Consider the following 16409-nt stretch of genomic DNA (forward strand, 5'->3'; position numbering starts at 1 on the left):
TTCTACAAACGTCGATCTTGGTTTACTTTTAGTTGGTTTGTTTGGTCCGTCGTTCTGTCACGCCCCAGTGGTGTTGATAATGCGCTAAGAAGAAGATGAAAAAGGATGAGGAAGAAGACTTTAGTAAACGATACTTTAATTAGGGATGTCCCGATCCGATCACATGATCGGAAATCGGGCCCGATCACGTGTTTTCAGACTCGATTGGAATCGGACGTTACATCCCGATCAGGACTCGGATATATTCTGAGGTGAGGTGAGCAGGGGTGCCATGTAAAAGGTGCGCACTTGCACCGCATTTCATCTCACATCTGATGAAGCATCAATAATATGGGTTGTAACTTGAAAATAATGCTTTATGTATGTTTCTGTGTAGATGATGGATACACGTGCTGGCTCCTCAGTGATACATTACAACAGCGCTAATAAAAGAAAAACGTGGGCAAAACAGTCTATCTGTGTAAACTTTGTTCAATTCATGCGCGTGCTGCCGTATGTTCGAATATGAGCAGTCATTTTCACAATCATCCCCCGGGTATATTCGCCAGAAGACGCGAATGAGAACACACGCTGTCTCTGCACATCATCCGGAAGCGCGCACTCGTCTCACAGCGCGCAAATATTGAGTTATCTTTCAAGTTTTGCGCTTAAACAGACCAACTCACACAAGAAGTATGTCAACATGTCCATCTTGATGAGTATCCAAGCAGACATAGTCTGAATATGCCTTAAGAGGACTTTATACAGTCGAGAAAGACAACGCAGAGCCTTCCATTAGGTCTTAAAGGGGCAGTAGCCTTTACTGCAGTCTGTCTGATTAATGTCAAACAAAAGATGAGAAATCACTCACTGCTCTTGATTGAATAGCTTTTGTAAGGATTAGTCTTTAATTTAAACAGTTAAATATGCAGCTATTTTACATTTGATTAGCCCACTTTATTCAAATTCTCTACTAATTCTAAACTATCTAAACTAATGTTAGACCTATAAAAACCTGAAAAGCATTGTTAATTACACTTCAATTAAATTACACTTCAAATATATTTTTACCCAAAGTTAGTTTATGTCATTGTAGGTAGTTATCATCACGATGATTTCATTTCAAGTGTTCGTTATTTAAATAAGTTTCGTTTTAGTTAGTTATTTGATGCTATAAAACCAGCTGTGTGATGATTGACAGCTGAGATCGACGTCTTCTCTGAGTAAAGTTGCCACTGAGGCACTAACAGACTTTTTTCTGGATTTTTGGGAGTAGATTATTTAATTTAATTGAATTTCCATAACTGTTTATTTCACACCAACATAATTTTTCTGCAACTGTGAGAGTATGGGTGTGCTTTTGATATCGCCATTGTACTTCCTGCTCTGCACAACTCCGGTGCCGGATTTTTTTATATTTACTGTTGCACTAAAATCCAAAAGTGAAGAATTTATGTTATTTATTACCTGATTGTTCAAGCTACCTCACAGAAGTGCTCTGTTTGTTAGAGTTGTTGAATGTTAAAATAAGGTGAATAAAATAAAAAATAAGGAACATCCTGGTTAGTTTTTTCGCTCTTCTTTAATTTTTTTTTTATATATTAGAAGAATCGGATCGGGACTTGGTATCGGCAGATACTCAAAATCAAAGGACTCGGACCACAGGTACAGAGACGGGTGTACTGACGACGACGGACAAACACAGAGTGAGAGGAACTAAATACACAGACTGATGAGAACATAACGAGGGGGACAGGTGATACAGATGATGATCAATTAACATAACAGGGCTAATGAGAGATGACGGTGGCAACAGACAGACATGTTACATCCACATAAGCTCATCTGACCTCTTTGTTTCTTTGAGAGTTTCTCTCAAACGGCACCTTATAAAGTTGTTTCAATCTGATTTGGTTTCGCTTGAGAATCTGAGCCAATGTGGACAGACTGACTCGTTGAATGTTGTTGATTATGGCGTTGTCTTGGATGATGTGGCTTTGAAATTTTCGTAATCTGATTTCATTATTTTCCAAAACCAAGTTTACAATGCCAGCTTCCTGTACCCCGGTGAACATTTGGCCCCTTCCTCCATCGTTTCGTCTCCCTGTCCTTTCAAAAAAAAGGAAAATAAATATATATAGGGCTTGGACAATGCAGACTAAAGATTTTTCCCCCACAGATTGTTCAAGCTACCTCACAGAAGTGCTCTTTTTTGGAGTTGTTGAATGTTAAAATAAGGTGTGCTTACATCCTGATTGAAGTGTTAACAATTAACGATTGAGGTGTTTGGCCAGGCTCATGTATTGGCCATATAGCTTATGTAGTGTCATTTTGAATGCCAGTGTTTTGAAATGGCAAACGTGACTTTTATGTCAGATAGTTGTGTCTTATGCAAAGAACCGTGTTCAGTGCATTTAAAAAGGGCCATGTTGAATTGCAAAATGTGTGTAAAGAAGAAAATGTGTTTAGACTTTTGAAGACTTGAGAAGAGGTTTTGCTCTCTGTGTGTCAGTTTAAATAATTGTGCTGTTCATGTAATTTTAGTGTGTTAGCAATTGAAAAAAAATGTAAACTAACATAATAAAATTGTTCTTTTTTTAATTTTAACAGGAGGACGAGCTTGGGGGCCACACAAACCAAGTAATGAAAGTTTTGGTGATGCACAATCCCACACCCGAGGAGGATCCATCAGATTTGTGGTTTGTTAAAGAGGGTAGCCTAGTTAACAAAGTACTGACTGGATGTGGAAACAAAACCACAGCATGCATTCTGTTGATGGGTTGATATATGCCCTCAACGTAGCCCCTTAAATGCACATTTGACTTCTTCCAAAATCTTTTTTTGGAACTTGATGCAGCAAAACCTCAAAACCTCAAAACCTCTAAAAAGTGCAAATTAATGCTGCTGAGTTGTACTGCCACAAACCTTTTTTTTATTCCATGGAGACCTGTTTATTTTCCATTAGAAATTAATACATTAGTGATTTGTTGACACTTCCCATGGAGACTTGTTTATTTTTCTTTTTTTTAAGATGTTGTATGTGATTTGTTGTCACTTGAAATTGCCTACAAGAGTTATTGTTGCACCTTTATGCATTAAAGGGATATTTCACCCAAAAATTAAAGCATCATTTAGGCTACGTTTGCAGGGGGGCGGTTTTAATTTTTGTTTAAAAAAATCTGAATAACAATTTTCACACAATAATAATTAATTAATATATTAATTTCACACTTTATTTATATGTTTTATGTTTTCCTGGTTATATAGGCTATAGGTTATTAAAGTAAAGTGTAGTGGGCGATATTCATAGATCATTTCAAAAGTAGCAAAAATAAAAAAAAGAAGATGCTTCCAACATTGTTTTAAGCGATCTTCATATAAATAATAATAATAATAATAATAATAATAATAATAATAATAATAATAATAATAATAACAATAATAAAATATTAAATTACTTTCATACCAATGGAAAGCGAAATTATTTAGTTTGTTTGTTCGTTACCATGGCAACAGCCACAAAAGCTGCGTGCTCGTAGCCAGGATCTGAACTGAGCTGAGAGGTAAATAAAACAATTTCGAGTGCAACAGTACTTTTCACAAGATTCTACTATTGAAAGTCTTTAGTTAACCCAATTCGTTTCTTATAAAACAGCGTCGAATCGCAAACAAACATCAGTGCAATGACCTCAGAGGATAATGAGGAAAATAAACCGGATGGAAGGTGTTTACTGGGAAACTGGGTTGAGGAGGTGAGTTTCACACAGCATGTCTAAATAATTCTGCAGGCTGAAACTTTAGCAAAATGATGCTTGTAATACTGGCATACTCATGGACATACTTTCTTTAATGAGCTTCAGAGGGCTACATCATTGCTAGACAGGACTGTGCCTAGATCGCGTGTGCATAAGTACGGGCACACAGGGATTCTTACCATGGACGTGGCTGCTGAAGTGCAGGGGATTAGTACATTCCAAGCGGCTTTCAATGCTCCTAAAATCCTTGGGGTGCGACAAAAAGGTATATATTAAATGTTATTATATATATATATATATATATATATATATATATATATATATATATATATATATATATATATGCTAGGAATTATGCAGACCAGTTATATACGCCATGCCATGATGGCCTCGACAAAACCATTCTCGACAAAACCTTATCTAGCTAGAATGAGTTTACCTTGATGACACGTGAAAATTAACATAATAACGTTAAAGGGTTAGTTAGCCCAAAAGGAAATTTATGTCATTAATGACTCACCCTAATGTGGTTCCACACCCATAAGACTTCCTTCAGAACACAGTTTAAGATATTTTATATTTAGTCCGAGAGTGTATGGAAGTGTATGCACACTATGCTGCCTATGTCCAGAAAGGTAATAAAAAAAATCATCAAAGTGGTCCATATGTGACATCAGTTAGTTAATAAGAATCTCTTGAAGCATCGAAAATAAATTTTGTTCCAAAAATCTTCCGGGTTTGTTTTTTTAATCCTCTTCTAATAAAGATTCAAACGGTTGTGAATCAACGTATTGATTCATGATCCGGATTGCCAATGTCATGTGATTTCAGCAGTTTGACACGTGATCCAAATCACGAATCAATACACTGATTCATAACCATTTGAATCTTTATTTGAGGATTAATAACAAACAGAGAAGAGAAGACAATGCTGAATAAAGTTGTAGTAGTGTTTGTGATTTTTGGACCAAAATGTATTTCCGATGCTTCAAGAGATTCTAATTAACTAACTGATGTCACATATGGACTACTTTAATGATGTTTTTATTACCTTTCTGGACATGGACAGTATAGTGTGCATAAACTTTCATACGCTCTCGGACTAAATATAAATATCTTAAACTCTGTTCCGAAAATGAACGGGTGTGGAACAACATTAGGGTGAGTCATTAATGACATAAATTTCATTTTTGGGTGAACTAGCCCTTTAAATGAGTCAAAATATATATATTTTTTGAAATTGAAACATGTTTATAATGTGACACACATACAGTAAGTAAAAATGCATAGCTGGTCTGCATAAAATATAAAATATATGGTTGTATGTATCATGGTTGTACTTTTTGTATTTTTTATAAAAAATGTTTTTAATAAAATTATATATATATATATATATATATATATATATATATATATATATATATATATATATATATATATATATAAAACATTAATTAACTGTTTCATTCTTCAGATAAGTCTACAGAGCTAATTTCAAATAAAAGCCTGTTCCCTTTCGGGGAAATCGAGCTGCGTCGAAACGCTGTGAGAACGCCTCTGTTTAAATGCGTCGTGAAGCGCCTGTAGAACCATTCCATCGGAAAAAAGATCGATCGTCGGCGTGATGACGTCATCGACCGGAAGCTATAAAACGTCCGTGAAAACAAACAGGAACTAGCTTCTGAGCCTTCAGCAAGCGATCTGTGTGAACCTGTCTGTCTATTTGGTGTTTTTGTCTGTCTATTATATAAGAAAGCAGAGATTTTCCACCCTTTTTGTTAAATATTCCATATATTAACAGAAAAAAGAGAAAATAAAATAGATAGAAATGGCGAGTGAAAGCAGCAATTTCAGAAAGTGTGTTCCTCCCTGCCCACGCTACATCACGGGCGGGGACACACATCTTCTCTGTGTTGCATGCTTGGGAGCGCAGCATGCCCAGGCAGCCCTCGAGGGGGCTGCTTGCGAGCACTGTGAGCGTATGCCACTGAGAACGCTGCGCTCCCGCCGGGCACTCTTCGAGGAGGGTGCCTCGGCTCGTGTTCCCCGCGGCTCTGGTCCCGCTGCCGCCGAGGCGGAGCGGAGGCTGCAGTCGTGGGGATCACAATTGGATGTTGCAGAGGGGTTAGAGACGGGCGCTGCCTTATCTCTGCCCTCACCTGCTCCATCCAGCGGTTCTTCTCGGGGCATGGAAGCACGCATGGCGGTTTCTTCCCCCCCGAGAGAGCCGCCGGTACTTCATCTGTCCAGCTCTGAGGAGGTGGACGTTGAAAGTATCGATACTGAAGATTCGCCACTTCAGTCCCCTGCTAGTGAGGAGCTAGTTGAGGTTTTGACGCGAGCAGTGGCCAGATTAAACATCGACTGGCCCACTGAAAGATCTGAGGCAGGAAGAAAACGCCATAGTAAGCTAGACGAACGCTTCCTGCCGTCTCGCGCTTCAGAACCTCAGCGACGGGGCCTGCCGTTCTTCCACGATTTGCACACCGAGGTGGCAAGATCGTGGAAGAGACCGGCTTCATATCGTGTCTTCAGCCCGCAGACTTCGGTCTACAGCAACATTTGCGGGCTGAGACAGTATGGTTATGGGGCGATGCCAAAGGTTGAAGAGACGCTTGCGAGCCATCTCTCGCCTTCCTCGGCATCGTCCCTGAAGGCCCCGACTTTACCCACCAGACCTCTAAAAACAACGTCGGCGATGGTGGGTAAAGCGTACTCGGCGGCGGGTCAAGCGGCTGCATGCCTGCACACGATGGCTATCGTGCAGGCATACCAGGCTGACCTGCTAAGGGATTTGGACGGTAGTGATGCTGTGGGGGGTGATATTATCGCTGAATTAAGATCATCAGCCGATCTAGCTCTCCGGGCCACCAAGGAGACGGCCAGATGTGTTGGCCGCTCCATGGCAGCATTGGTGGCTACGGAGAGGCATTTATGGTTAAACCCCACAGACATCAAGGAGAGGGAGAAAGCCTTTCTGCTTGATGCGCCGCTTTCTCCTGGAGGCCTCTTCGGTGACGCAGTTCACACTGTCACCGAGAGGTTCCAGGAGTCGAAAAAGCAAGCTGCGGCGCTCAAGCAGTTCCTCCCTCTCCGGGTCCAGGTCCCTGGGGCTGCTGCTGATACCACCAAGCAGCCCAGGCCGAGTACGAGCTCCTCCTACAGGGCTCAGCAGAAACAGAGCGTCGCTGCCCGAGCTCCCCCTCAGCGTGGGGACGAGGGGCGGCGCTCTCAGACGAGGCCTTCGAGGGGCAGGGCTGATCTGCGGACAGTCCTGATCGCCAAGAAGGCCTCGTCGAAGCGTTCCTGACGCCAGAAGCGTCAGGACGCTGAGGGTGGTTCCCCCCGTAGGGAAACGGTGCTTACCCCTGCCTACGGTACCCGTTTCCCTACGGCACCCTCGGGGGGCCGCGCTGCCAACCCTGCCGCAATGCCGGGGCGCAGTCGGTCTCCGCGGGCCACCCGAGGGTGGTCCGCACCCCCTTCGGGGGGTCCCCGAGCAGTCAAGTCAGTTGTTCCCTGCCGGTCCGCCGCTTCAGGGCACTGCGCTTGTTGCTCAAAGTACACCAGAGGCCAGCCTCGAGAGGCTGGTTCCCTTAGTAGATTTTCTAGACGAGTGGAAACGTCTACCAAATATATCTCGTTGGGTCCTGCAGATAATAGAAAAGGGGTACGCCATTCAATTCAGAAGTCGGCCACCTCCTTTCTGCGGTGTCCTGCCTACAGAGGTGGGCCCGGAGCAGGCTCTGGTAATGGCACAGGAAGTAGAGACACTCCTGCAAAAAGGGGCTATAGAGAGGGTTCCCCCTCCCAGCAGGGAGTCTGGCTTTTACAGCCGTTACTTCATCGTGCCGAAGAAGGATGGGGGCTTACGCCCGATATTAGATCTGCGGCTATTGAATCGCTCGGTGGCCAAGCTAAAATTCAAGATGCTTACACTCAGACAGATTGTAGCGCAGGTCAAATCGGAGGATTGGTTTGTCACCATAGACCTCAAAGATGCGTATTTTCATGTCTCCATCCTTCCACATCACAGGAAGTTCCTGAGGTTTGCCTTCGGGGGAGAGGCATACCAATATCGTGTACTTCCCTTCGGTCTAGCACTGTCACCCCGCACGTTCACCAAGTGTGTGGATGCAGCTCTGGCGCCGCTGCGTCTACAGGGCATCCGCATACTGAACTATATCGACGACTGGCTGATTCTAGCGAATACAGAGCAGATGGCGGTTCAGCATCGAGATGCTGTTCTCGCCCATATGTCGAAGCTGGGGTTGAGGCTGAACGCCAAGAAGAGTGTGCTTTCTCCGGCTCAGAGAACCACTTTTCTGGGTGTGAACTGGGACTCGGTAATTATGCGGGCGCAATTATCGCCAACACGCATAGCATCGATCCTGGCAGCCGCCAAAGAACAGAAGCTGGGCCGAGCCGTCACTGTGAAACAGTTCCAGAAACTGTTAGGTCTCATGGCAGCAGCGTCCAACGTGATACCTTTTGGCCTACTGTACATGAGGCCACTGCAGTGGTGGCTCAAGACAAAAGGGTTCTCCCCGAGGGGAAATCCGCTCCGCACGGTCAAAGTCACGCGGCGATGCCTACGTGCTCTGGTCATGTGGAAAAACCCGGGGTTTTTATCTCAGGGTCCCGTGTTGGGGGCTCATGTTCGTTGCGTAACGCTAACGACAGACGCCTCTCTCACGGGCTGGGGGGCGACCATGAGTGGTCGCTCGTCCCAGGGTCTATGGCAGGAGCATCAGCGGCACTGGCACATAAATCGGCTAGAGATGCTCGCAGTGTTTCTTGCATTGAAACAGTTCCTGCCCGACCTCAGGGGCCACCATGTACTAGTCAGAACAGACAACACGTCCGTGGTGGCCTACATAAACCACCAGGGGGGTCTGAAGTCTCGTCCGTTGGACAAATTGGCACATCGGATCCTCCTGTGGGCCCAAGGGAAATTGCTGTCAGTCAGGGCAGTATATATCCCGGGGGCCCTGAATCAGGAAGCAGACAGCCTGTCGAGACAGGGGCCGAGGCCCGGGGAATGGAGACTCCACCCAGAGGTGGTGGAGCTCCTTTGGAAGGTTTATGGGAAGGCAGAGATAGACCTGTTCGCTTCGGCGGAGAATTCTCACTGCCCGCAGTGGTTTTCTCTGACCCATCCGGCCCCGCTGGGGCTGGATGCCATGGTACAGGAGTGGCCGAGGCTGCCTCTGTACGCCTTCCCCCCGATTGTCCTGCTTCCAGGAGTTCTGGAGAGGGTACGCCGGGACGGGGCCCAGGTACTTCTAGTGGCTCCGAACTGGCCGACCCGAGTATGGTTTTCGGACCTGATATCTCTCCTGGAAGGCTCTCCGATGGAGATTCCGACCAGGAGGGATCTACTCTCTCAGGCGGGCGGGAGATTCCTGCACCCACGCCCAGAGATGTGGAAACTGTGGGCCTGGCCTCTGAGGGGGCTAGGCTCATAGAGGAGGGTCTCTCGGCCGAGGTCGTAGAGACCATCCTACACTCCAGAGCTCCGTCCACAAGGAAGCTGTACGCTTTGAAATGGAGACTTTTCTCAGCATGGTGCAGAGAACGCCAGTGGGATCCAGTTAACTGCCCGGTTGGTACAGTGCTGGAGTTCCTGCAGGAGAGGTTCTCTGCAGGGTTGACCCCCTCCACACTTAAGGTGTACGTGGCGGCCTTGGGTGCTGTCCACGTCCCTTGCAGTGGAGTGTCTTTGGGAAGACACCCTCTAATTACACGCTTCCTTCGTGGCACATTAAGGTTGAGGCCAGTTATGCACTCGAGGGTCCCGGCATGGGACTTGGCCATTGTTTTGAGGGGCTTGTCCGGACCTCCGTTCGAACCTCTGGAGGAGGTTTCGGATAAGTTCCTCACTCTAAAAACCATCTTCCTTTTGGCCATATCATCTCTTAAAAGGATAGGAGATATTCAGTCTCTGTCGGTAGAGCCCTCATGTCTAGAGTTTGCGCCAGGGATGGTGAAAGCATTTCTGCATCCCAGGCCGGGTTATGTCCCCAAGGTTCCTACGAGGCCACGGGGCCCCATCACTCTACAAGCCTTCTGTCCTCCTCCATTTATGACGTCAGACCAGGAAAGATTAAATCTGCTGTGCCCTGTGAGGGCACTGGATACTTATGTCCACAGAGCTGCCCTGTGGAGAAAAACTGAACAATTGTTTGTTTGCTTTGGACCCCCTAAGAAGGGGGCCCCAGTATCCAAGCAGAGGATGAGCAAGTGGGTGGTCGAGGCCATCTCACTTGCTTATGAAGCTACCGGGCAGCCATCTCCACTGGCTGTCCGGGCGCACTCAACCAGGGGTATGGCTGCTTCTAAAGCACTTTTGTCGGGGGCTTCCCTCCATGATATCTGTAACGCGGCCGGTTGGTCGTCTCCTTCTACCTTCGTCAGGTTCTACGAACTAGACCTGGCATCTACAGTAGGGGCACAGGTACTCTCGTAACCGTGTGCGCTTCGGCTTCACACATACGAGACACTTGGTCCTATGGCGATGTGGGTATAAGCGTTCTCACAGCGTTTCGACGCAGCTCGAGTTCCCCGAAAGGGAACGTCTCAGGTTACGTATGTAACCCTAGTTCCCTGAGGGAACGAGACGCTGCGTCGCTTTGCCATACTCCCGGCGTGTCCGTGATCACTTACTTCAGGCTTTATCAGAAGTTAGTTCCTGTTTGTTTTCACGGACGTTTTATAGCTTCCGGTCGATGACGTCATCACGCCGACGATCGATCTTTTTTCCGATGGAATGGTTCTACAGGCGCTTCACGACGCATTTAAACAGAGGCGTTCTCACAGCGTTTCGACGCAGCGTCTCGTTCCCTCAGGGAACTAGGGTTACATACGTAACCTGAGACGTTTTTTTTCCTGCTGCATAATCATTTTAACTAAATAAAACACTTTGGTTTTCATTTTAGGAAGACGAACTGAACTTTTGGAAAATGAACTCATCAAAAGAATAAGGTAGCTAAATAAACAAACATTTACTTTAAAGTTTAATGTTCAACGACTTCATTTTGTGTAAAAATAAAAAATTACATTTTATTGTCCTCCCACATTTATTGTTTCATGTGTGAATAGAGGAAACAGTGGGAGAGGAATGATGTAAGAATGTTTGTGTCATGGTTAGATTCATAGTTCAATTAAAGCATTTTATTTAAAATAATTTTTATTTATCATGCAACTTTCTGCTTATTTTTTAATGTTACCTTGACAACAAGTCTCTGACCCCAGACAAGTGGTTGCAATATAGTTTTTAAATGAAAAAAGAGACAAAAATGGGAAAATATTACACTGAAGTGAGGCAGTACCTCATACACACAGATTTTGTATTGGTTGGTAGGGAAAGCCAAATGTGGGCTATTTACATTATCCTAAGAACTTCACAGAAAATGTACACTTCCTGTTGATTACCGGAAATGTTCTATGAAGTTCTTAGGATAAATCAGTTAATGGATCTAAAGCTGAATGAATTGCACTGTATAGTTGCATTTACTATTTTATTTATGAAATTCTAACCACAGTGTACAAATATCTTGTTTTTGGCATCATAATTAATTTCTTGTTTTTATATAAGGAGTTGGCTCTTCTTCTATGTCAGATCAGTGAATATATACAAGACAGATGCTTACATATATTTCAGCTTGTTTTTTTCCCCCTACCATCTGTTGATTTGGAGAGATTCCATCTTTTGCTCATAGTCATGAGTTAGCTCACATCTTCAGACATTGTAGCGAATCAATACCAGGAATCAAACATTTCTTTGGAACTGACTGGGCGTGAAGCAAAGAAGGCAGCATCCTGTACTTCCAGGCGTGTCACAATCACTACCATACTGAGATGAATGGAAATGCTAAAAGATAGCTCTCTCCCTCTCTCTAGGTATAATAAACTCCCTGGTTAAATTTTGTCACCTTCCTTAAATAATTGCCTTAGTAATTTTTTGACAATTTTTTTTTGCACAATTGATCTCCTCATAATGCTGGCCACCTCTGGTAAAATCACCCAGATCCTCATTTGAACAAATCTTGCAATACTATCCCTGTAATAAAATGGCCTATGTCAAGAGTGTGACTTAGGCCGTTTTATTAGTCAAAAGACTTCTTCTTTCGGCTGTGCCCTTCAGGGGTTGCCACAGCGAATCATCTGCCTCCATCTATTTCTATCCTCTGTATCCTCTTCTCTCAGTCCAACTACCTTCATGTCCTCCTTCACTACATCCATAAACCTCCTCTTTGGTCTTCCTCTTGACCTCTTGTCTGTCAGCTCTAACCTCTGCATCCTTTTACCGATGTAAGAGAGAATAGAGGGCACCATGTGTCAGATTTGATTGATTGATGGGGTAATAAAAATTCCATAACCCCCCCTCCCTCCCACCGGACTGGACACCTGTTCCTGGACACAATTTCCGGACACCTGTTTTATGACTATCAGTTTGACCATCTGTTTTCTTACCACCCTCCTCCTCCTATACACCCCCCTTTCAAAGGAATTTATGACTGTTTTTGTAACTTTGTGTATGTGTGCTTTCGTAACTGTTTGAAAACAATCAAAGAATGTTTCAAATGTACTCTTGAGTGGGGTTTTGGCATAGGAATAGCAGTGACAAGTATAAGATCATGGAAATCAGTTTTTATTAAACAAAGATTGTATTTCACATACATTTTAGATGTTTTTAGATGTTTTTTAAAAACGTCTCTGTTAAATACAAGGGTATGGTATGTTTAAAGATAAAGACAAGTTAAAGTTGTTTTTCTTTTTGACATACATACAGCTTGTTGTTAAAAAAGTCAATGTTCAATCATTTAAAAAAGTTTTTCAGAAATATAAAGTTATAGAGTAGGTTCAAAAAAGGTATATGTATTAAACATATCAAAGAAAGAAAGTACGAATAATGTTATTTCACTTACACGAGTTTTCTTTAGGAAAAAAACAATGTTTTCTTATGGAGCTTGGTGTAAAAGCGTCCTCTCTCTCCGATGGCAGAAGCGGAATGAGCTGTGGGAGCGTGTGTAAAGACACACCCTCAGTCTCCGCCCCTAACACTCCCATTGATCTGGTACAATGAATAAAAGTAAAATAAAAAATAAAAGCTAAACAAATAATATTAAGTTGTTTCACATTAGATTGTAATGTTACATTTTTATTTAGTTTAGACAAAAACAATGTTTTCCTATGGAGTTCAGTGCAAAAGCATCCTCTCCCTTCGATGACAGAAGCAGAATGAACTGCTTGAGGCTGCGTAAAGTCCCCCACCCAGTCTCCGCCCCCTAACACTCCCCCTCAATGCTAGAGAATGCATTAGTTCAATAATGGTAAATAAAAGTTAATAATACTTATTTTTGTTTTAACATGTGTTGTTTAGTTCAATGTAGTTTATTTATTTGTTCATGACACTATCAAGACTAATTGTTTCAACACACACACACACACACACACACACACACACACACACACACACACACACACACACACACACACACACACATACACACACACACACACAGTTTTCATTAAAAGAAAATATTAAGTTATTTTCACATTACATTTTAAAGTTACATTTTAATTTAGTTTAGACAAAACAATGTTTTCTTATGGAGTTCAGTGCAAAAGCATCCTCTCCCTTCGATGGCTAAATCGTCAGTGAAAGCCAGGGGTACGTGTAAAAGCCCCCCCAGTCTCCGCCCCTAACACTCCCCTCATAGCAGAAGAAAACACCCAGTCTATACAGAGGTGAAGATCTAAATAATGGTAAAATAATTAAAAACAAATAACACTTAAAATAATGGTTGTTTTTAGTTAACATTTTTGTTTAGTTCATCATAGTTTTATCTTTAGTTATTCACTCTTAACTCTTTCAACTCTAATTGTAGTTGTAGTCTCTCTCTCTCTCTCTCTCACACACACACACACACACACACACACACACACACACACACACACACACACACACACACACACACGCGCGCGCGCGCGCAGAGGGGGAGAGGGGGACACATGCTGTGACGGGTTATCACACCTTAGCAGGCCTGCGTATAATTATTTTCTCTTAGATATTCTAGAGATGGTTCGTGACATAGTGATTGGGGTGACTGGTCGGTCAGTGGCCGGTGAACTTTGACAAGGGTTCGGATCCATAAAACCAGTCATCCGAGTTTATCGTAGCAAACACCCGCAGCACACACACACACACACACACACACACACACACACACACACGTGTAAAATCCCGTGGTGGGTTTTTGCGCGGGGAAAAACGCTGTCATTTACGACTGCAGATCTGGCATGTGTTAAAATTTAAAGGGTATAGCTGCAATCACGATAAGCTGTAATTTAAAAATATCTGTTGCTGGTCTAGTGCGTTTTTGCGTGGGAAAAAGAGAGCATCGTGAGCCTTTTAAACAATAAACTAACTACGAAGGGGAGGAATGGGGTGCCAGGTGATAGTAGGGGGTGTTAGAGTTCTGGAGAAAGAAAAAAACTTTATGACAAGCTGAAAACCTTTAAAATGTAAGATAATGACCTATAGACATTACAACAAATTCGATCTCAGTCTCCCGTGGGTGCAGTCGTCTACTCAAAACTCCAACATCATGGCATCAAATTCTAACGCAGGTATAAACATTTTTATTTACATATTTATATCGTTTGTGTCTGTTATACATATTTTAGATATTCGATGAATCATGTGTGTATTAGACCTAACATTTTTACTTTTCAACATTACAGATGTGTCCGAATCTGGTCTATATTTTGATGAAGGCCTTGAAATAATTCTGGACGAAATATGTAAGTGTTCTTCCATCTATTAAAAGAACAACCATTGCAGAATCTAATAACGATACTTTTTAATAACGTGTATGTCTTTTATAGTTGACGAAGCGTTGTTGGTCGGGGATGTCGTTCAAGATATTATTAATGGTGAGAGTCCGTAGGCCAGCGATTGTTGTCGTTATATTGTAAAGGGTTATTTATTGTTATAATAATATATTTGCTATATTTCAGTGGCTGGAGATGCTCCATCAGAGATACAAGGTGACGTACCAGATTCCAGCTCGAGCAGCGTCACTGAAGACGTCATCGCTCCACAGCAGGTGTCAGCGGGACCAAGCAATTCGTCCGCATTACCCGATGATAGTGCTATACCGACAACATCAACCCGTGGGGAAAAGCGACTCAGGGAAGTTTATGGCGATCGCGTGTACCCTCACGGTACACAGCGTTTAAGAACATCAGAAAATAACGGTAAGTTATCAATGTGTAATCATAATTTTTTACCTAGCCTGATATATATATATATATATATATATATATATATATATATATATATATATATATATATATATATTTTTTTTTTTTTAATAATAATAATAATAATAATAAATTATATGTATATATATATATATATATATATTTTTTTTTTTACAGGACAAGACTACGAAGATAGAGGACTGGAGTTATTTACGAGTTCCCAGCTGGACGCGTGGAACGGCGCTGAATTCTCAGACTCAGCCGAGTCAAGTTCTGATGAGAGCGATTCGGGCCACGCGGAAATACAGCCGCTGTTCAACGAAAGAGATCTACACAGGTTGTCTTATGACACCCTGCGTCGTACGAATCGTAATTTCGAACGTATATTAGATCTTGTGGGGAGACCCTTGTCGTATCAAGAGACCGAGGAGATCGTGCGTGCTTCTCAAAGCACCATCGCCGCTAATCTACAAACCATAATCGACGCTCAGATTCAACACCAACAAACGCTAGACCGGGCGATTGAATTCTGGATGAATAGCCACGAGCAGATTATTCAGGAAAATCGTGGACTACGCATGGAACTGGCCGGTGCATTACACGAAGTAAGAGACGAGCAACAGCTTTCAGTAATAACACTGTCATTATTTAGCGAGAGATTAAACATTATTCAAAGAGTGTTGACTGATTTGTATGATATAATTATGAGGGATAGAAGATGATAATATTTTTTGTAGTTCTGCTATTTCGCTTGATGTAGTAGCAGTAACTGATTTGGTTAATTTTTGTTGATGTAACCGTTTGATTCATCTGTATTTCATTTATGCATTTTTGATTCGTTTACAATATTTTGTACCGTCATTATTGGGTATTTCTATGTATTACAGGTGTGCTTGTTATTTGTAAAACACTTGACATTCATGTATGTGTATGGCAACGGGGGCACACGTTTTGCTATAATATAAATTTTGTCTCTTTACAATAAAAACTAAAACAAAAAGCAAAAACAATGGCTTCTAAAAGATGTTATAATTTACAAGACGGGGAAACTGATGGGGAACCAGAGTCTAACCGATCTAGAAGCGGTGAACTGCGTAATCTGATAAATCACCAACTAACCATGATAAACCCCAATATCCTTAACAGAACTGAAACGTTACAAAATCTCATAAGCAACCAACATGAATGGCTGCAATTGACTACACAAAATAATAATAATAATAACGAACAGGTCGGGGGCGTGATCCCATCAGCTAGAGAATCCTTAATGCCTGATATTAATTTAAACCAAGACGAAATTCGTAGACTTGCCACAGAAGGGGGCACTTTTGGAGAGTTCACAGTAGTAGCACGTCCAAGATTCAATGGTCTAGAAATTCACAGAACTTTAAACCCGGGCGATAT

The 16409-nt window shown here is 42.6% G+C and overlaps 2 protein-coding genes across 3 annotated transcripts in view; both read left to right on the forward strand.

Annotated features, from left to right (window-relative positions):
* Nucleotides 1–3487: 3487 nt before the first annotated feature.
* spag8 (sperm associated antigen 8) overlaps nt 3488–16409 on the forward strand; it is a 30429-nt gene continuing 17507 nt past the window's right edge. The window contains exons 1-4 of one of the 2 annotated variants that reach the window (XM_067439986.1): nt 3488–3542; nt 3635–3731; nt 3834–3999; nt 10673–10718. In XM_067439986.1, the coding sequence (XP_067296087.1) occupies nt 3663–3731; nt 3834–3999; nt 10673–10718 (281 nt within the window). In that variant the 5' untranslated portion in view covers nt 3488–3542; nt 3635–3662. The remainder of the gene's footprint in view (nt 3543–3634; nt 3732–3833; nt 4000–10672; nt 10719–16409) is intronic. The other variant, XM_067439987.1, reaches the window with a different exon arrangement.
* LOC137072158 (uncharacterized) lies at nt 13385–15727 on the forward strand. Its single transcript, XM_067440375.1, has 5 exons — nt 13385–14369; nt 14484–14543; nt 14628–14675; nt 14760–14999; nt 15183–15727. The coding sequence occupies exons 1-5, from the start codon at nt 14273–14275 to the stop codon at nt 15725–15727; spliced, it is 990 nt and encodes a 329-aa protein (XP_067296476.1). The 5' UTR covers nt 13385–14272.

This window comes from Pseudorasbora parva, chromosome 3 (assembly GCF_024679245.1).
Source record: "Pseudorasbora parva isolate DD20220531a chromosome 3, ASM2467924v1, whole genome shotgun sequence".
Lineage (NCBI taxonomy): Eukaryota > Metazoa > Chordata > Actinopteri > Cypriniformes > Gobionidae > Pseudorasbora > Pseudorasbora parva.